Source organism: Ptiloglossa arizonensis, chromosome 7 (genome assembly GCF_051014685.1).
Source record: "Ptiloglossa arizonensis isolate GNS036 chromosome 7, iyPtiAriz1_principal, whole genome shotgun sequence".
Taxonomy (NCBI): Eukaryota; Metazoa; Arthropoda; class Insecta; order Hymenoptera; family Colletidae; genus Ptiloglossa; species Ptiloglossa arizonensis.
In genome coordinates, this window is record NC_135054.1 from 24,297,423 (window position 1) to 24,322,078 (window position 24,656).

At 32.6% G+C, this 24,656-nt stretch overlaps 3 protein-coding genes across 3 annotated transcripts; 1 reads left to right on the plus strand and 2 right to left on the minus strand.

The window, feature by feature from the left end:
• Positions 1 to 361: 361 nt before the first annotated feature.
• Fasn1 (Fatty acid synthase 1) lies at positions 362 to 14,036 on the minus strand. Its single transcript, XM_076316300.1, has 9 exons — positions 13,753 to 14,036; positions 8,194 to 8,388; positions 7,763 to 8,116; positions 4,525 to 7,679; positions 3,987 to 4,437; positions 2,050 to 3,900; positions 1,052 to 1,971; positions 723 to 959; positions 362 to 604 (listed from the first exon to the last, which is right to left on the minus strand). The coding sequence occupies exons 2-9, from the start codon at positions 8,303 to 8,305 to the stop codon at positions 503 to 505; spliced, it is 7,182 nt and encodes a 2,393-aa protein (XP_076172415.1). The 5' UTR covers positions 8,306 to 8,388; positions 13,753 to 14,036; the 3' UTR covers positions 362 to 502.
• Positions 14,037 to 17,005: 2,969 nt separating this feature from the next.
• On the minus strand, positions 17,006 to 20,496 carry LOC143149161 (dynein regulatory complex protein 11). Its single transcript, XM_076316302.1, has 10 exons — positions 19,993 to 20,496; positions 19,626 to 19,836; positions 19,270 to 19,547; positions 18,892 to 19,201; positions 18,483 to 18,767; positions 18,151 to 18,395; positions 17,775 to 18,062; positions 17,600 to 17,692; positions 17,392 to 17,509; positions 17,006 to 17,308 (listed from the first exon to the last, which is right to left on the minus strand). Exons 1-10 carry the CDS (start codon positions 20,494 to 20,496, stop codon positions 17,190 to 17,192), a joined length of 2,451 nt encoding a protein of 816 aa, XP_076172417.1. The 3' UTR covers positions 17,006 to 17,189.
• Positions 20,497 to 21,642: 1,146 nt separating this feature from the next.
• Positions 21,643 to 23,765, plus strand: Csn3 (COP9 signalosome subunit 3). Its single transcript, XM_076316152.1, has 4 exons — positions 21,643 to 21,857; positions 22,257 to 22,517; positions 22,612 to 23,336; positions 23,413 to 23,765. Exons 1-4 carry the CDS (start codon positions 21,803 to 21,805, stop codon positions 23,707 to 23,709), a joined length of 1,338 nt encoding a protein of 445 aa, XP_076172267.1. The 5' UTR covers positions 21,643 to 21,802; the 3' UTR covers positions 23,710 to 23,765.
• The last annotated feature ends 891 nt before the right edge of the window (positions 23,766 to 24,656 follow it).

A 24,656-nucleotide genomic window follows, 5' to 3' on the forward strand; every position in this document is an offset into this window, starting at 1 on the left:
TATCTCGGTAATGGTATCTTGTCCACTAGAAACCATTGCAAAGACCTATAGTAATTATTTTACTTTAAAATGTACTATAAATATTTATACTTAAGATCCATTAAATAATTATAGTAATACCCCTTTGTACTACTTGAAATTATTATAAATTAAAAAACTGGAGCTAAAGACACATTTTTATCCTGACATATATCTTTCATTTCACAAAATTTAAAATATTTATGATTATAGAATATAAATTCGCTATGTAAGTTAATTATGCAAATGATATGAACAATGCGAGTGGAAACCTCAAAGGAAAAATGTTTGTACAAAAGGAACTTTACAAAGAATATATAGGAATCATATTAAATATTAAATATTAAGTTTTGATGATCTCTGTTATAGTACATTGATACTTTATAGAACGTATCTATGTGATATTTATGCACATTTAAATAATGATATAAATGTAGTAGATTATTTCCTTAATTTTCTGATATTTTAATGAGTAGAAAAAAGTTTACGTTCGTAGAATTTTTGCAATTTGTGTCGCGCTGTCTCCTATTAGAAGGCTTCTATGATTACCAGGAAATTCGTCAATCCGTACTTGGTTTTTGCAAATCTGCAAATAATAAAAATATTATTAAGCGCATAAGAAAAGAAAGTAAAATTAACGCTAATTTATGTTTTATATGTTTTATATGTTTTATATGTTTTATATGTTTAAATGTAACAATTACCTCTGACAAACCATAATCGTTCTTTAGATGAATAAAGTTCTCCTTAGTCTTAATTAATCTGATTTCTCCATTATATATATTATTTGGTTCGTAGAAATAAGCTGCCTGCAGCTTTTTGTACAATAACGAACCAGCAATTTTCAAGTCCTCAGCTTTCAATTCCGCATGATTTATTATTTCCACCATTTTATCTAATGTTTCTTCTTCAGTAGATAATTCTTTTAACATACCATATGCCTATAGAAACAAGAGTAGCAAAATATATTTTATTAATGTTATTACAAGATTTCAATAGGGTATGTACATGAAAATAAGAATATTTACAATACCTGAATAAAACTAATCTTCTGATTGAACTGCGTAATAAAGAATGATAAGCTCTTCCGGAAACCATCTGAACTCACATCTTGCTTTGTTTGACTAGCGTGTTTTCCAATTGCTTCGGAATGTATTTTTATAAATTCTGGTGAACCATCAAGTAGAGTTAAAACTACAACTTCTCCTGCATTTTCCAATTGAACAGCCATTTCAAAACCAATACAAGCTCCAAAGGAGTAACCTACTATGTGATATGGTCCTTTCTTTTGAACTTTTTGCATTTCTTTTATATAAAAGGTTGCTATATCCGATATACAATCCAATGGGGCATCTTTGATGCACTGGAATCCCCAAGCAGGTCGTTCTAATTCACTAGCTACATTTTTGAAAGCAGCTACCATTCCTTCAATGGCGTGAACAAAGAATACAGGCATTCCTTTTGAACTCTTTGTTTTTAATTGTATAAGAGGCTCCAGAGGTACAATTTCTTTACCGTCGCATTGGAATAAGAATTCTGCTACATTTTCTACTGCCAGTTCCGTTTGCGGTGCTTCGCCAATTGAATCAGAATCAACTGCAGATAATTTTTCAAATGTCAGATTGCGAATATCTTGCGCCGACAATATTAAGTCGTAATTTCTTTCGAGGGTCTGTTTAATTTCTGTTCCCATTAAAGAATCCATTCCAAGATCAGCCAAAGTAACACTAGTATTAATAGTTTCCAATTTCTTAATGCCCAAGATATTAGCAATTGCCTGAACGATGCTGACTTTGCTCATATTTTCTGCGACTTTGCGTTTATCTGCCACAACACAAGAAGCCAAAACAGGATGTGGTTGTTGGAGGAATGTATCCATTGTCTCGAGACAACTTGAAATGCGTTGTGGTAAAGTACCACCCACTTCAGTATCATTACCACCACCCATTGATTCTAAAAGAAAACAAATATAAGGGAATACAGCATATGATATAATGTATGAGAGTTAATTTCAATTGCAACAAATTTTACCTAAAACTAAGCCAACATCTCCAATAGCACCCCATTGTATAGCAAGGCCAGGCAAACCGTTTGATTGTCGCTGTTCCACTATCCTTTCCATAGCAGAATTTGCAAGACCATAGTTTGTTTGACCAATGTTACCCCTTCCGCATGTGATAGATGAGAAAACAACAAAGTAATCTAAAGAGGGACAAGATTCTCTGGATACTGCATCCAGATGTTTAGTACCGGTGATTTTGGGCAATGTTACTGCTACGAAATCAGAGTCCTGGAGATTCTCAATTAAATTGTCTCGTAAAACAGCTGCCAAATTAAATATACCACCAATAGGAGCGATTTGATTAGATTCCTTAACGAGTTGCTTCGCTCCAGACAATGTTGCTACATCTGCCGTAGAAATTGTTACGTTTACACCCATTTCACGCCAACGACGAACACATAAGGCTTGGAAACCAGTGCGTATTCCAGATCGTGACGTCAATACTATATACTTTGCGCCACGGTTGATTATCCAATCTGCAAGTTCCAAACCAAATCCACCAAGACCACCAACCAATACATATGATTTTTCTGGATTCATGTATGTACGCGGAATAGCTGCAACTATCTTCGGTGTTGGATACGTGACCTTTTGTTTTTCTTCATCTCTAATTTTTAATAGAACTTTACCAATGTGTTTACCCGTAGCCATGAATCTAAATGACTGTTCAATTTGTTGCTCTGAAAAGACGGTTGCAGGAAGCGGGCGAACAGCGCCATTTTGTATTCCTTCTTTAACAAGTCTTACTACAGCCTCTCGCTCTGGACCATTTTCTTCGCAGATAGCATCTAAAAGTATACCGTGGAAAGAGGTATTTTTCAAGAATACTGACATTCCCAGGGGTGCATCATTAGATAGATCGAATTTTCCTATTTCAAGGAAACGGCCACCTATAGCAAGACACCTTATACTAGCTTGCAATTTTTCTTCGGCCAATGAATTGAGTACTATATCAACACCACGACCGTTAGTTTCAGCAAGTACCAGTTGTTCAAAACTAGTATCTCGAGAATTACCAATATTTCTGTCAGTCAATTGAGGGAACATTTTCTTCAAGAAATCTCGTTTTTCTTGTGTACCGACAGTAGTAAATACTTTGCAACCTGCGTGCAAAGCTATGGAAATACTAGCTTGTCCAACACCTCCACTACCAGCATGAATGAGGACACTATCACCAGGTTTCAAGTTTCCTCGAACACAGAGTGCATAATAACTTGTTGCATACGCTACTGGAATCGTTGCTGCTTCTTCCAAAGTCCATTTATTGGGTACTTCCCACATGAATCCAGGGTCAGCAACAACAGTGGTCGCCAAACCGCGTGCTGGTACCATGGCCATAATTCGTTGACCTTTTGAATTACGCCCAGAGAATTCAAGACCCAATATACAATCTTGATTGGCCAAGTTTCCAGGAAGAGCATCCGGTGGCAATTTTCCAGTTGCTAACATTATATCCCTAAAGTTTAGCGGTGCATAATATACATAACAGAGTTCCGCATTGGGGCATTTTTCTGGTTGATAATAGCTCAATGGACTTTCAATCCAACGCAAACTACTTAAATCGCCCCTGTATAACGCATTAATGTAAGCATGTTCAACTTGGAGAGATGATGCCCCATTTTGCTGATCCAATTGTAAATGCCGATAACATCCCCACTGTCCTGCTTTTAAGACATTGGCTACCAACTGTTTGTCTAACTGTTCGGCATAGAGTTTATTGTTTAGACTAAACTTAGGTGAATTCTTGTCTTGTATGAATACGTAGCGCGCACCTGCGCCACCCTCTTCCTTCTGAATACAATTCATAAATCCAACCATACCTAAAAATGATGGATAATGTTAAAAGGTAACAATTATAATAGCTGCTTTGATAGTAATTGCGTCAAATTTTGTAAAAAGCAATTACCAAATAGTTCTTCGCCTTGATTTACAAAAAGAACTTCTTGGTTGTTGGTTGCGGCTGTTTGTAAAGCTGTCTTGACGTCTTCGACCCAATGGAAATTCTTTTCCGTTAACTGTACAATGATCTGTTCCAACTTGTTTTCTTTCTTTTTAAATAGTAGGTAAGATTTTCCAGGTATAACTTGTTTCGCGACACATATTAGATTTGAAGTCTTCAAGAGATTAAGATCAACTTTACCAGTTTCTTCCAACAATATAAATCCTCCTGGCTTCACACTCTGTGACAGATTTTGTATTACTTCTGATTTTTTAGTCAGCACGTTACATGCAATTACAAGATTGAGATCTTGACCAACAGGTACAACATTCAAATCACGTTGCACAGCCTTAACATTTTGTGCTGCTAAGCTAGCATACTGGTCAGGTGCAGTTGTAGTAACCACTTGAAAATCAACCTATAAAAATAAACATGGAAAATATTCATGATACATGTATTTAATCGTTTACGAAATTTAAAAAAAAATGATTATCATACGACTTACAGCAACTTGAGGTTCACCATAAAGAATTTCCAACACAGTTGACACGAAAAGAGCATCTACAGGACGATCTTCTGCTACTTCAACAATTTTTATCTTTATTCCTTTTGTATTTTCACAAACAATTTGCAATAAAGTAGTAAACGCATGTATCTTAGCTTTATCAGGATCTTGTACCAATGATTGAGGACTCTCATAAGGTATAAATGTATATCTTTCGTGTTTAGGAGCATTTTGAACTTGTTGCCTTCTTGGAGCCAAAGAGGCTTTCATTTTTCTTATTTCAATACCACCGGATTTAATAACATCAATATTTGAATAAGAATATACTGGAACACCCTCGTTGTCTTTTAAGTTTTTAACATATTCCAAGTGAAGAATAGGATTGATAGCAGCATATTGTAAACGTGTTGGCAAATATAACGCTCTAATGTCCTTCCTAAGTATATAGAATTGAAGCATAGTATCCATAAATGAAATCCAATTGTCCCAAAGAAGTTTGCCAATACCACCGCGATTGTTAGCGGATTTAATACCTTGAAAGACTCCATTGTAATCGTATCCTCGTAATCTAAGTTCTTTGTAAATATCATTAGTATTTAATTCCAGTAATTCACGTTCATTTCGAATAACTGGTACAGGCAGATTCAACAGCATCTTCTCAGTATTCTCTGGCACAGATATTTTCCCCGTTACCGCCACCGTTCCATTTTCACAAATTTCAAATTCACCCGTTCCCATGAATATATTGATTAAAAACTTGATCGAACCTTCCTTTGGCATGATAGTGGCTCGTTGGAAAGTTAAATTTTCAAAGATCACAGGTAATTGTTCATAGTCAACTCCACGTAATTTTGCGAGAGTCTTCCAAACGATCACCAGATAACCGGTAGCTGGAAACAAAATTCTTCCGTCAATTGTATGGCCAGCTATGTATGCATCTGTTTCTTTGGACAGATCAACTTCAACCACACTTTCTCCGGAAACTCCGTCTTTTGAGGAAAAATCAGCTACATTCCATTCAGTTGAATGATCCCATTTAACGAGAGAATTCAACATTGGTGTACCACGACCAACCGGATAACTAATTGGTGGATACAATTTGGACACTTTTGGTTGTGCTCCTTCGGCATACAGCTTTCCTATATTCTCGAGAAAATAGCCTAAATTATTTACGTGATCTCTCTTGTGCAAGCCAATGTTGGTTGCAGTTGATGGTAGTGACCTTCGCAAAACTGCTTGTAAAAGGCAATGGGGGGCAATTTCGATGACTACTGCATTATTCGGAATATGTGTGAGTCCTTGTTGGAAAAGTACCGGCGACAATAAATTATTCACATGATAAGCTGCAGAACTAAGTTGCGCCAATGGATTACCCCAAGCTTCTTCAGGTATCGATGTAGAGATCCATCTGGAGGATCGTTGTTTCGGATTTGGTATAATTTTCTCGAGTGCAGCACGTAAGTTCGGACCTGCAGGGGCTACATACTTGCTATGAAATGCAACACCATTACTGTCTACTACTTTCACAAAGATATTGTCCTTCTTCAGTCGTTCAGCAAACTTCTTGATGGCCTCGACTCCACCGGAAACAGTCACGGAATCCGCCGCGTTGTTACAAGCTGGCGAAATGTCAGGCGGGCATCGTGCTTTAGCTTCTTCCCAACTTAATCCTACAGCAGCCATACCTCCTTGTATAAGTTTTGAATCAAGAATCGATTTGCCTCTCAAGTAAGCAGCCAATACTGTTTGTTCTGGTGTAAAGGTACCATCTGCATAGGCACATCCCAATTCACCAACTGAATGTCCAATAATACCATCAGGGTGAATATCCAGATGTGACAGTACATCGACAAGGGCGACTTGTATGGCTGCAATTGATACAAAACTGTGGACAATATGTTCGAAGGATTCGGAGGTTCCATTTAGAATAAGATTCATCAAATCAATTCCTTCTGGTTTCAAAACATCAGCACAGCGTTGCAAACTTCGTTGGAATGGTTCAATGGAAAGTAATTCTTTACCCATGCCTGCCCATTGAGATCCCATGCCAGAAAACACAAACCAAATAGGACGTTTCTCCGAAGCATTACATTGATTAATTTCACTGACATTAACATTTCCCATTACCGAATAACCACGATAAAGATGACCCGTTACGTTATTTGCGTAAGTATCATGAAGAAGGGCAATAAATTCGTCATCTTTCTCATGTTCTTTAGCTTTGTCTAAGAGTACTTGTACGGCTTCTTCTGTACGCCCTGAAACCGTGATAAGTTTAGGCAATTTACTGTCTAAAACTGGAGATAACTTTGGTTTTGGATTTGTACGAAGAAGTATATGTGCGTTCGCTCCACCAAAACCAAATGAATTAATCGCTACAAGACCACCTTTCCATGGCGTAGCTTTGTTTACAACTTGTATTCTACCGTCGCTTAGCGCAGGAATGTCCGTGTTTGGACTGTTGTAATGTAAATTGCCTGGAATCGTACCTTCTTCTATGGCAATAAGTATTTTTGCGATAGAACACACTCCACTTGCAGCTTCTGCATGGCCCATATTAGATTTGACAGAACCAAGAAGGAGGGGTGTCTTCCTACCTTTACAGAATAAACTCGAGATCGAATTAACTTCTTGCGGGTCCCCGACTTTGGTACCAGTTCCATGTGCCTCTACGTATCCAACATCGGCAGGATTAATACCTACTTCTGCATATATTTCTTGCATTAATTTATTCTGCATGTCGCCACTAGGATACGTAATGCCCTGAACTTTGTTGCCATCAGTGTTCGTCTTTGAGTGTAAAACAGTAGCGTATACTCTACGTGCATCCTTCATTTTTTGTAGAAACATAATTGCAGCAGCTTCAGATCTCACGTAACCTTTTCCATCAGCATCAAATGCTTTGCAACAACCATCTTGAGATAACATATTTAACCTGTAGAATTGCAAGGAACTCGTAGGTTTCAAAAGAATATTGGCACCACCAACAATGGCTGCATCACATTCTCCTCTATGCATCGCACTAACTGCTTGATGCATGGCATACAAAGATGAAGAGCATGCAGTATCTATTGCATAACTTGGTCCATTAAAATCGAATGTGTACGAAATCCTGTTAGGAAACATAGCTCTACAGCAACCTGTTAAAGCATAGCCTGTAAAAATATACATTTTAAATTCGTAAATATTCCACATCTGGAAAAATAAATTAGTTTGTTCATATCGGAAGTACACAAACCATTAATAGTATCCGGATTTGTAGTCCAACACTCATCCGACTCCGAGTTTGAAACACCGATGAATACACCAGTTTTAGATCCTCTAATATCATTTGGATTAATACCAGCATCGACTATCGCTTCGTATGTTGCTTCCAACAATAAGCGAAGCTGTGGATCCATTAGATGAGCTTGTTTGGCATGAACACCAAAGAAGGAAGCGTCGAACGACACGAGATCTTTGAGTTTGCCAGTTCTTGTAGGGAGACCGTGAATACCGGTAGCCCATCGGCGGGGATCATCTGTGACCATGTCGACGCCTTCGAATAAATTCTTTTTAAATTCGTCTACGTCCAACGACTCCGGAAAACGACCTGAAAGAAAACATGTATTAAATAGCTGTCAATTACGTACATCGTATATTTCGTAAAACGTAACAGCACTTTCTTACCCGAAAAGCCGCTGATGACGACGTCATCGTTGAGCGTGTATGGGGTAGTACCGTTCATCATGGTTGGTTCTCTCACAATAGGACTATTTGCACTTTCAAATTGAGCTGGCATTATTATAGGTGTAATGATACGAAGATCTTTCAAATGTCTCTGTTGCAGAATTTATCAGACGTGAGAACCTAGTGGACAGTAAGCTGAAAATTAAACAAGAATACTTGTACTTTATAATGACTCACAATAGTCAACTATATTACGGTTCGTTAATAGATTTATTACTATAAACATTTGTTACCATGTACAATAATAGTAATCTAGTGGTTAATAATATTTATGGAATACTACTATAGCAAATCACAATATAATGTAATTAATTTTTTTTCGTCGAAACAATCGCGGACGAAGGTAATTAAACAAACATTAATTTTTATACAGTTAAAATTTTACAGATACAGGTCGGTAGTGTTCGCTGCACTGTTAAAGTACTCAGACGTCTCGACAATTGCATTAGATTACTGCAATAACTATCTCCACTTCTCGACAAACGACTGATTGAATGGTTTCAATTGAATTCACTTCGGACTAAATCAATTTAGTTAAGATTTTTCCTATGATAATTCTTATTTAAAATGTATCGAGAAAATGATGCAGTGCGCTATTTTCATAACACGTTTCGTAAAATTCCTAAAAATGTTGATAAAATATATTGCTAGTAACTAAACAAATAAAGTTTTAGAATATTCATTTTTAAAGATTAGTAGTGTAAATAGATCATTTGGGATTATAAAGGTTAAATAGTTTTAAAAATATAAAATAATTTGTCACATTGTTCAATTAATGTTTTAAACAAATTTATTATTAAGTCCGTTATGTGCATATTATATTTATAATAAGAATAACATCTTATATTGACACGAGAGTAAAGGAATAAAAATAATTTAAATGATGCAAAATAGTTTACGATATTTCAATATTTAATACAAATTCATTATAACATCCACTACACAAATGCAACCTTTCCATAAATCCAAATTCTACATCAACATAGTAATAAAGTTAAATGTTATATGAAAAGATTAGTTTTTGAAAGATAAATTCTTGGTGATGAATTAATTCAAGAATCATGTAATTTACATGTGACATAATGACTTGTGGACGTCAGCATACATGCATCATAAAATGTGAATGCTGAAAAAAATTTGCTCACTGAATGATCAGCAACATTTACGTTTCTTTATGCATCCGAGGTTACTCGAATATTTCATCAAATCGCAATAGCGAGAATACGATCTACAAATGACCTGACTTTGAAAAATGTTTAATAGATATGTTCTTATCAATATACAATGTAGTATTTACATCAGCATTTATTAACATAATTTATTGATAAATTTTACGATTCCTTAACGTCAGCTCATAAATAATTATGATCGTATCGTATGATTTACTTTTGTTACATCCATCCATCCATCTATCCATCCATACATACATATATACCATCTGGTTTCCAAGTGTGTTAGAACGACAGTTACGATTGCAACGCAAAAGTTCACGGTCAAATACACGAAATCGCGTAATAGACAAGATATGACGACACTCGAAAGAATGCTTAATTATAGCCAAATTAAAAAAATTAGATCTTAGACATAGTTCAGAATGAATAAAACTATTTAATAGTTTAATTGATAAATATATCCAATTTCATTTACAATAAAAACACCTGTTTATAAATTATTAGTATTTTACACTTTATTTGTATAGATGTAATTCTGTAAAGACAATGTTCAATTAAAATAAAAAGTAAAAGATATTAAACAATAGTAGATTTAGGTAACGTCACGATTAGAACGCTGTAATTTGTTTATGTAAATTGAGAAGTTCTGATGTAATATTCAGTCGTGGTCGCGGTAAGCGCGAAGATTTCAAGTACATACAATAATACATATTCATTACATCGTTTAAGTAATACGTCAATGACTATAATCGAATATTTTACTGTATGTTTGTATTTTTCAGTGATTATTAACTATCCAAATTGCAAAATTTTTATAATAAATTTGTTTTTCAATTATTTAACATCAATTATATTTTAAAATGGCAAATTTTAATAGAGGAGAGTGAGGTGAATAGAGAAGGAGAGGAGTATTTGTTACGATACGCATATTTTTTGTCAACTTGCGCACCATAATATCGGACAAAGAAATCATTACGTATCAAATTTCATGTATTTTTATTTGTCTAGTTTTTATTAAAAAATCTTAACTAGAGATATTGGATCTTCTCGATATTTTACATTAATCCATTTTAAAATTGTACATTTTGCAAGCTATTTAATTTCGAACAATTTCCTGTGTGTAATACGATTACGCGTAATACCCCTCTTTCAATGTTAAGACGAGAGTGTTCTATGAACCCATAGGTAAGTCACTGTATTACTGAAGTAAACACGACTAGCCTTGGAATACGTAAGGTTTATTGGAAATGATATTTCGGATGAATCAGACAATTTCACATTTCTAACATAGTTCGAAGCGACGTGATAAAGGAACATGATTACGGGAATAGATATAATCCAGCAGATAATAAAGATCTAAAGACCTAATATAATATTTGAAAATGTTTGTCGCATTTTCTTACACTTAGATTACGTAAATTGCTAAATACGGAATATTATTTTTCCCTTTAATTTGTTTAACGAATTGTTTACAATATTACGTGTATTAATTTCTATTAGCACAATTTGTTTAATCATAATGGACTCAGAAATCAATGCAGATGTATGTATAAACAAAAATGAATGTTATAGATCGTGCACATGTATTTTGTGTGTGTGTGGGGGGGGGGGGGGTGTAATTAAATCAAATGCCGTGCCTTACCAATTTGTTTTGGTCTCACTAAACATTTAAATCTAATTATATTAAAATAAGATATAATAATTATAGTTATGTTTGCAGATCAGGTGCTCTGTATTATCGATGGATTAACTCAAATTTATTGCTCATTGTGCATACAATGCGTCAGGTATAATTTATTATTCGACAACTACACTTACTTCAGCTACTGAATTCGATTGCACAACATACATATATGAACTAAATTCAATTTGTAACACGAATGTAAAGAAAGTAGGAAAACAAATTATATTTCATACAATTTCTGATACGTAATTCATGTATTTAACCTTTGTAATACAGATATCAAATTAAAATTGGACAACATATCGTTTATATCGCGTTTCATATATAATGGGAATTATTCCTTAAATAAATCTATGAGATAAAAAAAATGTGGCAAGAGACAAAACTGACCATTCAGCACATTACCTAGTTCACCAGCCGATCACGTGTTGCGCATCGTAAATGCGCACAGAATCAAAATTGCGGCGATAATTCGATATAGCGTATCGAAACAGCTTCCGATGTACTTATAGAAAGAAATTTTGTGGAAAATTTTCAATTCTTCAACTACTATGAGTTACTAAGATTTCATAAGTTGATCAGTTAAATTAATATTATCAAGAAAAAAGATGTAAACAACAAACTTTGATATAATTGTATCATTTAATACATTTGTTTCATTTAATAGTTATTAATATATTTAATATTTGCATATTACTCATTAACGTTATATAATTTTCCAATCGTTTGTTTTACATGAACATTCCTTATTATTTCTTAACATCTAAATATTACTTAAATCTCGAAAAATTCAAAAGAAGAATTTAAATACAATAAAGTAACATTTAAAAAACAGAATATCTAATTATATTTTACGTTGAGAAATAAATTTCGTACAATTTGTTACTTAATGTGGCTGTTTGTTAATTTATTAAAACTCTTTGATAAGCAACAAATTAATAAAACTTATCAAACGTTTTAGAAGAAACGCTTCCAGAGCGTAACATTCGTTTCCAGGTTTCGGTGTCGAGTTGGAAGATTCGAACCGCTCCATCGATCAGTCGTTCGTTGGTAACACGTGATTGACTATCCCACCAAGAAACGCGATGTCTCGAGAAATGTTCTCCTCTGGCCATATTTTTTAACGCAGTGTAATTGATATGGACAGACTCAATTAAGTCTTATGTTTAATTAATACATGAAGTTAATTACCCTTTAATGTTCAGTGCGACAGAAATGAGAAATAATGATACGTAAACAGCTCGTAAAAGAAATGTAGTTTTTTGCGCGATTAGCATTATTTTCATTGTACAAGTAAATTAAAAATAAATTAGCCAATTTTTGGAGTAAAAAGTGAATAAAATCTTATAAGTGCTTTCCTTTCAAATTGACTAATTAAGAGCATGGTATAATACGTGTACTTTACAAATTTTGATTCACATTGTAAAATTTATGTACAATATTTGCATTCGGACTAAATAAGATTGTAAAATTACTAATTTTTTTACGAAGCAGATTTTTACAATTCATGAAGGGACAGTAATTTGTCAATATCGAAGAATTGAAACGACGCAGATAAACCATTCACAGACGGGTTAGCAAAGACACCGTATGCGACGCAGTAGTAAAAGTTTACGCTAGTCAGACTTAAAACGTTTTTAAGATTGCACATGCACCGTTCGTATTTAAACAAATTTGTATGTCTGAACAACTTTGCGTATGACAAGTTACATTAGATTCCATGACTACAAGAAAAACGTACAATTATTGTGCAGAGGGTATATATGCCCATTATTACGAGCAGAGAATAAATTGATTATTTACTTCTTGGGCAAATTTTTACGTTACGAATTTTTATTACAAATATTTTTTGCTCTCATTTCTGTAGTTCACAAGATAGTCTTATCTATCTTTAGATTTGTCATGATGTAGCATTACGACAGTATGAATAAAAGTTATGCGTGAAAATTCTATTTTTCCAGGCACTGATTCTTATATGAAAAGCACGAGTACCGGAAATCGTTTTCCAAGTAATTCGACCGCGATAAACAGCGTGCTTACGGTACACGACATGTGAAATTTCGAAACAAGTAACTGTGAAGTCGTTTTGCTCGAAGTTGCGATGTTTTCAATACTTTAGGAAAGATTTATAGATATGTTTAATAACAGCCGAACGTGGCGAATAAACCGTTTGATTTTAATGACTCTGAACTAATCATTCAAGGAAAGCCGTTTACCGTTGTTAAGGAACACGAACTCTAATTTTGTACGTTTACAGAAGGTGAATAAATTTAATTCATCTATTTGTACACATTTCACTTATGAAATTGATCTAATTTTACACAAAAATTACACATATATAGTCGTTTTATGTTTCTCTAAATATTGCAATACCTTTACGAGATATAACAATTATGTAGGCTAGATATTGAATGTGTTTTTTCAATATATATAATATATAATACGGTAATACTTTATACTTTGGGAATTGAATTTCTAGAAGTAAGGAACTAATCGATCACTTTTTACGATACTCATTCGCGTATAAGAGATATTTAATCATCAGTAAATCACACCATTAATAAATTAGCAACGTTCTACCATAACCATTATAAACAAATTGTTGAATTTCTATTAAAAATAAGGTATTATATAATAACTCACCTCACACGTGGATATAATCCTGGTAAATGTTGCAAATTCTGTATTTTTTACCCGAGGATCCTCGAGACCCGATAATTGTACACAACGAAATTTGTTTGCAATGAATAGAGCGGATCTTGTCCACCGATCTGTGCTTTCTGCACTGAAGAGAGTGGAATGTATTGAATATTATAAACTAGAAAATGGTTCTGCTGTTCAGTGACTTTAGGCGCGACGTGCCGTTTCTTATCGTCAATAACCGACACCAGCGTCGCGAGCACGTCGCAGAGAACTGGCTAGTGTCTAGCTCGTGAGCATCTCGTTATTATTGAATTGGGCAGACCATGTGGTCTGACATCAGACCATGTGCTGTCGACCAATAGGAATTAGTTTCCGGTACGCAGGCGCACTAGGTTGAACCGGCGTTCTTGTCTTCTGTTACGAATATTCTACTTTTCTCTTGAACTGTACCTACTCCTTCAGCTGACAGGCTATTCCAACATCCGTTCATTTGTAATCCGACGTCCAGATCGATTCGTGGACATGCAGTTGTCACATGTCGACCTTCCGCGTTTTTGTTTTTACATAATTTTCCTATTATCGGTAACGATAACTAACGTGGAATAGTTCGTCGCTTATAAGACTCGAGCGTCGCGAAGGATCGATACCCGTGTGGCAGCAACGTAATCATATAGATTTGAAGAATATTTGTAATACACTAAGTTTGTTCGATTTCTGTTTTTTAAAAACTTTTTGTGTCGAAAAATGTTCACTGGTTAAAGTGTAAATTTTGACAAATTTCAATTTATTTTATACGTCAGACGCTTTGGACTATACTTAAAATAACAATATCTTCATAAAGACGAGCGTTTCAATAGATTTATAAAATACCAAATTAAGAAAAAGTTATCAAATATTATTTATTTTTTATGACATTAAAAACATTGTTTTATTTCACTAATCCTGTTATTACAAAAGTTTTTTATATAAACTTGATCATGTTTTATCAATATCTAAATATTGTTTTCGGAGTACATAAAATTTAGGCATGATGTCACTGCATAAGATCGTCATGTTATTCGTTGATTGGTTGCTATGTAACGGGATAATCATGCGATTCGATTCAGTTTTAAAAAGTAAAAAATCCAGCTTTTGACGCACGAAAATCTGTCACAAAAAAAGGAGAACTCTTTATCACTTAATTTTCCTTCAAGAAGTAACATGATTTTGTTTTACAAATGCAATGTTACGCTTTCGTTAATGAATCATTCTCACTTATTTCGTATTAAAAAATTATATGACGATTTGCAAGATAAAAAATGTAAAGAGGAAAAAAATTTAAATGAATAATTAATGACATAATAAGTACGATCTCTTTATCTATTATGCAAGAGACATTGCTTATTAAACTTTAATGTTGAATAAAATTGGAATCGCGAATCTTTAATAATAAAATATTACTTGTTCAACATATAAATAGAGTAAATAAAATGACATCGCTACGTGATTAGAGTTCATTGTTTGGATGCTATAGTAAATCTGATACATAATGGATTAAAATACGAAAAAACGTGACAAATGATCGAAAATCTGTAGGCAGAACTTTCATTACAAAATTTTTGCAAATGTTACTAATGATACATTACTATACATATACTAATTTGTATAAATATTTATTCGGTCAATACCCCCTGCCAGTACGTCACTGACGTAGTCACGTGATTCTGTTTACCTGTACTCTATCTGTAAGCTGAGCGGACAATAGTTATCCAATGTACCATACGAATATCCTTCATATTATGGCATCTTCATCAATATTTACAATCGTCACTTTTAGTGTCGTCAACTTATGTCATTTACAGAAAATAAAACAAAAATGTTTATATTTACCCCATTTCTTTATGAATCTACAAATTATATACTTTTTGTTACATAAAGACAATAAAACGTTAAAACAAACATAGAGACTATAAAATACTTTCTTAACTTATTTATGGTAAGTCAAGTTTTTCGTTCAAATTTTGCAAGATATATTACATATTTAGATTTATGTGGCTTAATTGAACACGAAGAGAATTTAAATTTACATTTTTTATAAAAGAAAAGTACTATGTTTGTCCGATATCACTTTAAAGAGGTCTTTGCCACTGACTTACTACGAGCCTGTTAGCGATGTGCTGTATCACGTGAAGCGAAGAAAGAAACATATAACCTGTGTAACTTTAGACTTAACGAGACTTTTGTGCCCCGATGTAAAGCTAACGGAGGCATCCTACTTATCTCTCTTACAAAGGGAGGTTCATGAATAAAAACAGACCGAATTGAAATTGTGCCGGCCCTAACTCGCATTCACGTTACTGAAGACGATATCTGTTGCTGTCTAGCACTTTTTGTAACAACTTATTCGTTTAATTATGTCAAATCGTCGAATTTGTAAAATTGCATAGAAAAATTGTCGAATGTGTAGAATTGCATAAAACAATTGTTGAATGTATAATATTACATAGAATTAACATGTAATTAACGAAAAACAATTATTAGAGTTTGATTTGAAGTGTTACATTGATTGTCAGTTAAGACGCATGCTATTCTAAAGTCTAATCACTATGCTGAGATATTGAAATCGTATGAAGTAATTAATATTAAATTACAAAATATCTTCTTTATTCATAATATTATATAAGAGGAAAAAGTTAGGCGGCATGTGCTAATCAACGTAGACGTAGTTCAGTTTATATGTTTTGATAAAAAAGCATATCGCTGACAGAGAAAGAAAAAATTATGATATTCTTGTTGCTTTTTATTATCGTTAGCAAGTATAGTAACATAGATAACAGGACCATACGATTTTTCTGACTTGACCCTTCTCGTGTGATTTGTAAATTGATTTTTCGATCAAACAAAAGACAGCTTTTCCAATACCAGGAACTTTGATCTTGAACGTACACAGTCGTCGCGCTACTGTGTTTACTTTTACTTACGTAAATCGATTTTACATTCGACACATACATTTCTACAAGAACTTTTGTGCGTGGTAGCGCGATAATCGGTGATGAGAATCGTTTAAATGAAATGAAATTTTACGAGTAACATAATGTTCATTTCTTTTCCAAGCGTATCTACGAAATTTTACGAAAGTCTTTGCAAATCAAATTGAAAATTAACAAAGTACCAAATATTTTTCACAATTTATTCACGATGAGTTTTTAAATATTCTTTTGTTTTTATTTGCAATAAGGACTGACAATATGATTTTTTGATCATTTTATTGTTGAATGTGTCATTTATTTCGTGGCGATTTTTCAAAGTATCACTCTCTAGATACTTATACATTTTCATTTATCTATATGATTAGCATAATAATAATCATGACGTTCACTAAAGTTAACTGAAATTAAGGTTTCAAATTCTGTAAAAAATGGTAAAATTATATCGATCAAATATGCGAAATCATTTATTTATGGAGATTTCTTTTTTCCTTTTCTACTTTGCTTTTCGTTTTCTTCCTCCTGCTTTTGCCGCTCCAGTTCGAGTACGCGTTGTTTTTTACGATATATTGGTGTTTTCCCAAACCATGCTGTAATAAAAGACTATTAGAAATTATGATTCATTATCGTTATTATATTTAGTTAGTATTATTATTTGTTATCAATATATTACTTATAAATGCATTCTCTTCTTCGCAATAAACCGGATCTTTTGTGCTCAGCGCATTTATTAATTCACCGTGCGTTAAAGGGTGAGTTCTTAACTGTACCATTCTTTTTGTAGTCATTACCTATATATTGATATATGTGATTGTAAAATATTTCAACACGAGTAAAATTTATAACCAGCGAAATCATGACGATAATTTTTTCATTGATACCTCGTTAATTGATGCCAATACAGTCCCGATAGTGAAACCATCGCAAATTTTTGTGATAGTAGATGTATTGAATTGCCTACTAATTCCGGAATACTGTAGGTATAAAAAATATAATTTTCAAGATAAATCCTATTATATGATATAGCTTATAACTTATAAATAAATAAAACCTAACTTTATGTAATAAATCTTTCCACACAATGGACATAGTCCCATAATCTGGTCTGGGAATATATATAACCTTATCATAAGTTTGATACAAAAGCTTTTGATCTGCATCCCATGGAGAGTTTGAAGTTCCAATAAGAATCACCCTATCTTCATTTGTGATGTTCTTCACTAATTTAGGGAGATCTTTCTTCAAACGTTTTGGATCAGTTTTATCTGCCTTTGGAATTTTTTTTACAAATGGTTTTTCAGCACTATCCATAAATATCACCGATGGTTGCAATAAACGCGATAGCTTCATATGAAAAATATATAAAATTACTATTAAACTCTAAGAATGTATAAATATCTTTTATTTAATTTGTTTATAATTTTTTAAGCACCTTTGATACTAAGTGAATGACCATGATTAATCCTGATTTTCCAGGATATTTTCCAACAATATTTGCTGGTGTAATATCAAATAGAGTAGCTCCAAGTTCTGTACAAATTGCATTTACTAACATTTTTTTACCACTGCCACGAGGTCCAGCTATTAATACTGATCTTACCAGAGGTGTAAGTTCTCTAAGAGTACTGTTTCCCAAAGGAAGAATACAATATTCAGTTATTAACTGCCTTATATCTCCTATTAATGTAAATAATTTTAAGACATTAAGAAATTAAAATAAAAGTGAAAATGATAAAATATATTAATTTGTTTCTTTAACTCAACCAAGTACGGGCAAAGGATCTTTTCCCTTTTCTCTTAAATTGTAGTTAGCAAAAGATTTTTCTCCCTTGAAACTACTAAGTGGAATTTCTTGATGGAGCTTAACAATGCCTTCTGTCAGTAATTCTTCCAACAAAGATTCTGTTGTTCTATCAGGAGTTAAATCCTTTTCTTTCCTTTTCTTATTCTTTTTTCCACTTCGACGAATTCGTTTCTGCATTTTTTTTGCACGTTTACCTTTAAACCCTCTATCCCTGTCTAATGCACTTTGAAGGGCTTCTATATCATCTAATTATAATTTTTAAGTATCATTGAAATGTTAGAAACTTATAATATATACAAAATGTATATAAAAACATATTGACATAACTTTACGTAGAATTTAATTATTCAAATTCTAAAAAAAGTTTACCCCTAAGTGCTTGATCCACAGTAACTCTTACTTCGTGTTCAATTTCTTTAGTTTTTTCGCTTTCTATCATATTTATGTATGGAAGTTGTGCAGCGTTCATAGATTCATCCCTATTTTTCCATACTTCTTGATACTCTTGATTAGCATGCATTAATTCTGACAAAAAATTAGAAGGAATTGATTTATATCCTTCTTCGGTTTCTTCCTCTGATTGTTCAGTTTCACTGTCTTTCTTTGATTTTGATTTCTTGGATTTCTTGGACTCTTTTGATGACACTGCTGTAGATTTACTTATGGTACTTTCAGTTCCCTAAATAAAAAACAATATATCCACCTCATTTTTGAATACTATGGATTTAATATAAATGAAAACATTACCTGCCTACTAAATATAATCCTAGACCCACCACTCTCAGCGGATGGTAAATCAGGAATTTTTCCTGTTTCTTGAAAATATGTTTTTATCCAGTTCCGAACTTCAGTTCTTATATTTTCCTCCATTATAGCACTTTTTTCTTTACGAATTCGTTCCTTAGTTTCAATTACCAAAGTTTCATACAGTTCTTGATATTTCACTTGTTTCACGTATCTCTCTTGTCTTACTCTTTCAGCTTGCCTGGCATTTTCAGTAACTTCTTGACTTGATTGTAGCATACCTTCAAAAATATGTTTCAATGTATTCATTGTTGTCCTTTTATACTAAAGTTTTTTTTTTTTTTATAAGTTGCAACTACCAATTAATAACATTTCATCAAGTCGTCTTTTTCGAATTTTTCGTCTAGTAACATATCCCCTCCAAACTTTTTGAATCTTCATTGCAGCTGCTCTTTCAGTTGACTTATCTTGCACCTCTGTTTCTATCTTGATCGTCGATCTTTCTTTCATTTTACGAATTTCTTTCATAAACTGAAATCTCAATCGCCCTTGTCTTGCACGTTCATGAGCCTAAAATAATTTGGTTAAAAATCTTTTAAGAATATAGTAATTACTTCACACGCGCACGTATGTATGTATATTATTCGACCCAGTTTTATTATCAAATTTTGAATTAATAACAATACCCTCTTTTTATCTTTAACAGTTTGTCTGCAAAATCTATACCTGTATAAGTCTTACGGCTTCAGATTCGGTCATTTTTTTTGGTAGTACCGCTTTGTCTAAAACACCTACATTTCTCAATGTATTTTCTATAAATTGTCGTCTTTCTTCAATCTCTTTCAAGCGTTCACGCCTGAAATATCTTGGTAATTGAATTTCAATTTCTCGCGGAGTGACGCCTAACTTTATTAAAATGTTATCGAAATAACTATACTCTGAGAGATCTATCTCGACCAATTCATGTTTCAATTCTAAGATTCTGCCAAGGCACAAGTTTAATAATTTTTTGATTAATACTCGCTTTTGCGGTTGTATTACTTGATCATAACATAGTTCCAATTTATTAGAAATAATAATATACTTGACATACAATTCTGAGATTATATCATGAGCTTGTATACGATCTTTTTGTAGTTTGGCACTTTGCAAGCTCGTATCCGTTTGAAGAAGTTCGTCCAAAATGGTTTGCGCGTCTTTCCAAAGTAAGTCGTACGTTATACTTGACATTATGAGAATACTTTTCAAAAATCTAAGCCCTTTTAATTAGATTTATTTTCGATTAAAAAGTAAAGTACTTTTCGAAAAATACGATGAACGACAATAGAAAGAAACACTTAGCTTTTGTTCATTTTCAGAATTACAGGAATCGATAATATCCTAGCAACCATCAATCAGCCTAACGATAAATGCAAATTCATAAGGAAGTTACTATTCCCAATTAACGTGGACTGATATTTTTTTATTTGCATTATTATCGATGTATAATATAAAAATAAGATAAACATAGCGGTATTAAGTTAAACATAAAAGTAACTTATTTATTTAGGAATTCAAATTTGTTTAGAAAATCGTCGTACTTAAAAACACTCATTTTCAAATATCCATAATATGTATATATAATATACAGATAAATTTCTACGTAATTAATTATTAAAATAATTAAGAGTAACATGTCATAGTGTTAAGACGTTGATATTTATTTAAAATTAAAAAGACGTCTTCCAAACACAAACTTCAACTAAAGGCATTGATACGGTTTTCCACACAAATGATTATAATTAGGCCTCATTATGACTATTTTTGCGACGACATTGTACATTTTGACGGACATATAACAGTTTCATTGTAAATTCTTTACACAAGGTCTGTATGCACGTATGCACTCAATTACTATTACATACCCATACATGTATATCTACCGTATATAAATAAACAAACGTACATACATTGTTAGAAAAAATTATTAGCATTGGATAGACATAATTTAAAAAATATTGATTTTTCTTTTAATTTTAAACTAATTTTTATTATGACACTACCTCAGTTATTATATTTTTTCAGAATTTTTTAAGGATTTTTCAAGAATTTAATGGTGAATCTCTGTATGTACATACATACATACATACGTACGATGCAGTATAATAATGACATCGTGCAAAAATTAAAATACAGTTTGCATAATTTCAAGAATTAAGAATTTTTCGCGTCCTGCATGTTATGTTTATAAATAATAAATAATAAACATATTAACAATCGTCTAATAATTGACGTCACTAATATTATACAACGAGCTATAATACAGTTTATAAAAATAACAAATTTATTTGAATATATTTTGATTCAAATTGCGTGTTGATCGCAGCGTACAAGAGGGAGTTCGATGCAACCAGCTATTCTCGTAACATGCTTCGGAGCGTTCCGGTTGCCTGTTTCAAAACGTCATCCTGGGTGATCGTTTGTTCGCAAAAATAATTTCTGTAAATACGGTTCACCACCGATCAAAGGTGGTGATGAGAAGAAAGCATTCGCAGTAATGGCGGTGACATTGGAGCAGTTTGTAAATAACGTGCGGACATTTTCGAAACAAGGTGCGACAGATGTTTAGACCTTCCCTATATTCTCGTGAACATAACCTATAAGAACAATCGCAAATAATTCTTTATTAAAATGATTTCTATTCATATGAAATAACCTCTTTGCTAAAAAACTAGCACATTACTTTGGAATGTTTATTTCATGGAATGATAAATAATTCTTTTAACCACTTTCATTCAAATCTTAAGAAGATCCGATTTATACATTAGGCGGATATTAGTGATCAAATTCTAGATACAAATATTAACATTTCACTTTATAGTATAAAGAAAATTGTTGTTTGTGAAATTCTAACAATGAATTTGTATAAAAGAATATAATTGTTCCTATTTAATAAATATTTAATCAGTTGTTATTAAAATGATGTACTGTAAATATATTATACTTTACAGGTAATTTCCGAGAGCTATGTGAAATAATAAGTAAAAGCACAGATGTGTTAACAAAACATGGACAACACTTAGATAATGTTCTGGAAACGTTAGATCTACAAGAACATTCTTTAGGTATTTTGGCAGTGTTATGTGTAAAATTTTCACTGCCTAATCCTAATGGTGCAAATAATGCAGATGCTTATAAACCATTATTTAATCAGGTTCAAGAATTTATCATTGGTTGTAACGGAGAGCAAGTTAGATTTGCTCCTGATACATGTAAGTTTTCATCCATTCCTTTCCTTTAGAAAAATTAAAATCTCTTAAAAACCAACCATAGTTACCACTATTTTGTCTACACATTATGTTATAGATGCAGAACTATGTCATTTATTTACGCAAAAATTAGTTGAATTGGAAATACCTTTGCGTGGTATTGAATTATTGTGCCGTGCAATACGTAAAATTCAACTTTTTGATAGCCAACTAACTTCAATACATGCTGATCTCTGCCAACTATGTCTTTTGTCTAAGTGTTTCCAACCTTCGCTTGAATTTCTTGACATAGATGTTACTGGTATCAGTCAAGAAGGAGGACAATTTGACTCAAAATACTTTTTGCTTTATTATTATTATGGTGGTATAATATACACAGCACTGAAAAGTTATGATAGAGCATTGTACTTTTTTGAAGTGTGTGTAACAACACCTGCTATGGCAGTTAGTTACATTATGTTAGAGGCCTACAAGAAATACATTCTGGTTTCTTTAATAATGCATGGGAAGGTTCTAACCTTACCTAGGTACACAAGTCAAGTGGTTAGTAGGTATGTAAAGCCATTAAGTCAACAATACCAAGAATTGGCCACAGCTTATCTGATGAATAGCTGTGAAGAAGTACAGAAGATTATCACCAAATATCAACAACTTTTTATAAGAGATTACAATATGGGACTCGTGAAACAAGTGCTCAGCTATTTGTACAAAAAAAATATACAAAGGTTGACAAAGACTTTTTTGACACTTAGCTTAAGTGATGTGGCAAGCAGAGTTCAACTAGCAGGACCTGCTGATGCAGAAAAATACATATTAAACATGGTAAATACATTTATTTCTTGAATATAACATAATGCGTTTAAATTATTATTTAATCATATACATATTATACATTTAGATTGAAGATGGAGAGATTTTTGCAACAATTAATCAAAAGGATGGTATGGTAGTGTTTCATGATGATCCAGAGAAATATAATTCACCACAAATGTTGGCAAAGCTAGAAAAGGAGATGGCAGCATGTATGGATTTAGACAAGCAAGTACTTGAAATGGAAGAAGAAGTTGTTCTTACATCGCAATATGTTCGGAAAGCCTGCGGGCAAAATGATCAAGATGATCAGACAGCTGGACCTGCTCCGACAAATGTTATAAATGTGCAAGGTCAATCTAAACATAACGCCTATTCCATGTAACATATACACGTCGTTGTGCGTTATCTTTATTAAAAAACAGAAAATGAATGAAAAAATCTTGTTAAAAGCCAAGACTCAAATATTTAGAAGCCTGTTTTGGATGAAGATGAAAGTCCAAAATTTTAATGGATTTAAACTGGCATTGAAATGAAAAAAGAACAGAAAAGTATTAAAAATTGAAAAATCTCTCTTATAATAAGTCATAAGCTTTTTCTGAATCTCTGAAACTGAAGGCTGAACAATAAATTGTAAATTATAACGCGTGTCTGTGAAGGAGTTACCAACTCAAATATACTTTATTTTCTAAGCCTTATATAATTAATTTTTGTACAAAATATACTATACACATAGAATGAAATTTAAAATTATTTCCTCAATAATTACTTAGCATCTGAAGCAGGCTTTACAAATAATGTGAAAGCAAGAGCAAATTTTACATGGTATAGTTAGAATATTGTAATATTTAGCTACAGAATTATCACATTTCTTACCAAAAAAATAAGCATGCTGCATCAATTTGTACAAGGACATTCTTAAGGGAGTTCATAAAATTAAGTTCATTGCTGATAATGCAACAATGACATATGTACATATATTTGTCACAAAAACAAGTGATGGACACAGATTTAATTATGATTCATGAAAAAAACAGTCAATGCACAATTGTGCCAGGTAAGTGAAGTACGCTTTTTACAGTAAAACCAGAAGTGATTCATTCATATAAAAATTTAATATACAAGATAAATGTGCTTCTGTAATTGTTTTATTCTAAACTTAGCACAGAAACATCCAAGGTAAATGATTTAGATTATTAGAAAGAATACTTTGTAATTTTATTTACATCTTGTATTGATCAATCTGGAATGTATAGTAAATATTTCTTTGTATAGGTAATGTTTATAATATCACTTTGTCTTTACTGAATGGTAGATAAATAACTAGACCAG

Excerpts from the sequence above, each read along its gene's own strand:
- Fasn1 (XM_076316300.1), bottom strand. The coding sequence starts at position 8,305 with ATGCCAGCTCAATTTGAAAGTGCAAATAGTCCTATTGTGAGAGAACCA. Across the intron at positions 1,972-2,049 it reads AGATGTTGGCTTAGTTTTAG|AATCAATGGGTGGTGGTAAT; the intron begins GTAAAATTTGTT and ends GTTTTCTTTTAG. Across the intron at positions 960-1,051 it reads AGAAGATTAGTTTTATTCAG|GCATATGGTATGTTAAAAGA; the intron begins GTATTGTAAATA and ends TTGTTTCTATAG.
- LOC143149161 (XM_076316302.1), bottom strand. The coding sequence starts at position 20,496 with ATGTCAAGTATAACGTACGACTTACTTTGGAAAGACGCGCAAACCATT. Across the intron at positions 19,548-19,625 it reads TGATGAAATGTTATTAATTG|GTATGCTACAATCAAGTCAA; the intron begins GTAGTTGCAACT and ends ATATTTTTGAAG. Across the intron at positions 18,768-18,891 it reads TGTGGATCAAGCACTTAGGG|ATGATATAGAAGCCCTTCAA; the intron begins GTAAACTTTTTT and ends AATTATAATTAG.
- Csn3 (XM_076316152.1), top strand. The coding sequence starts at position 21,803 with ATGGCGGTGACATTGGAGCAGTTTGTAAATAACGTGCGGACATTTTCG. Across the intron at positions 21,858-22,256 it reads GCGGACATTTTCGAAACAAG|GTAATTTCCGAGAGCTATGT; the intron begins GTGCGACAGATG and ends TATACTTTACAG. Across the intron at positions 22,518-22,611 it reads TAGATTTGCTCCTGATACAT|ATGCAGAACTATGTCATTTA; the intron begins GTAAGTTTTCAT and ends ATTATGTTATAG.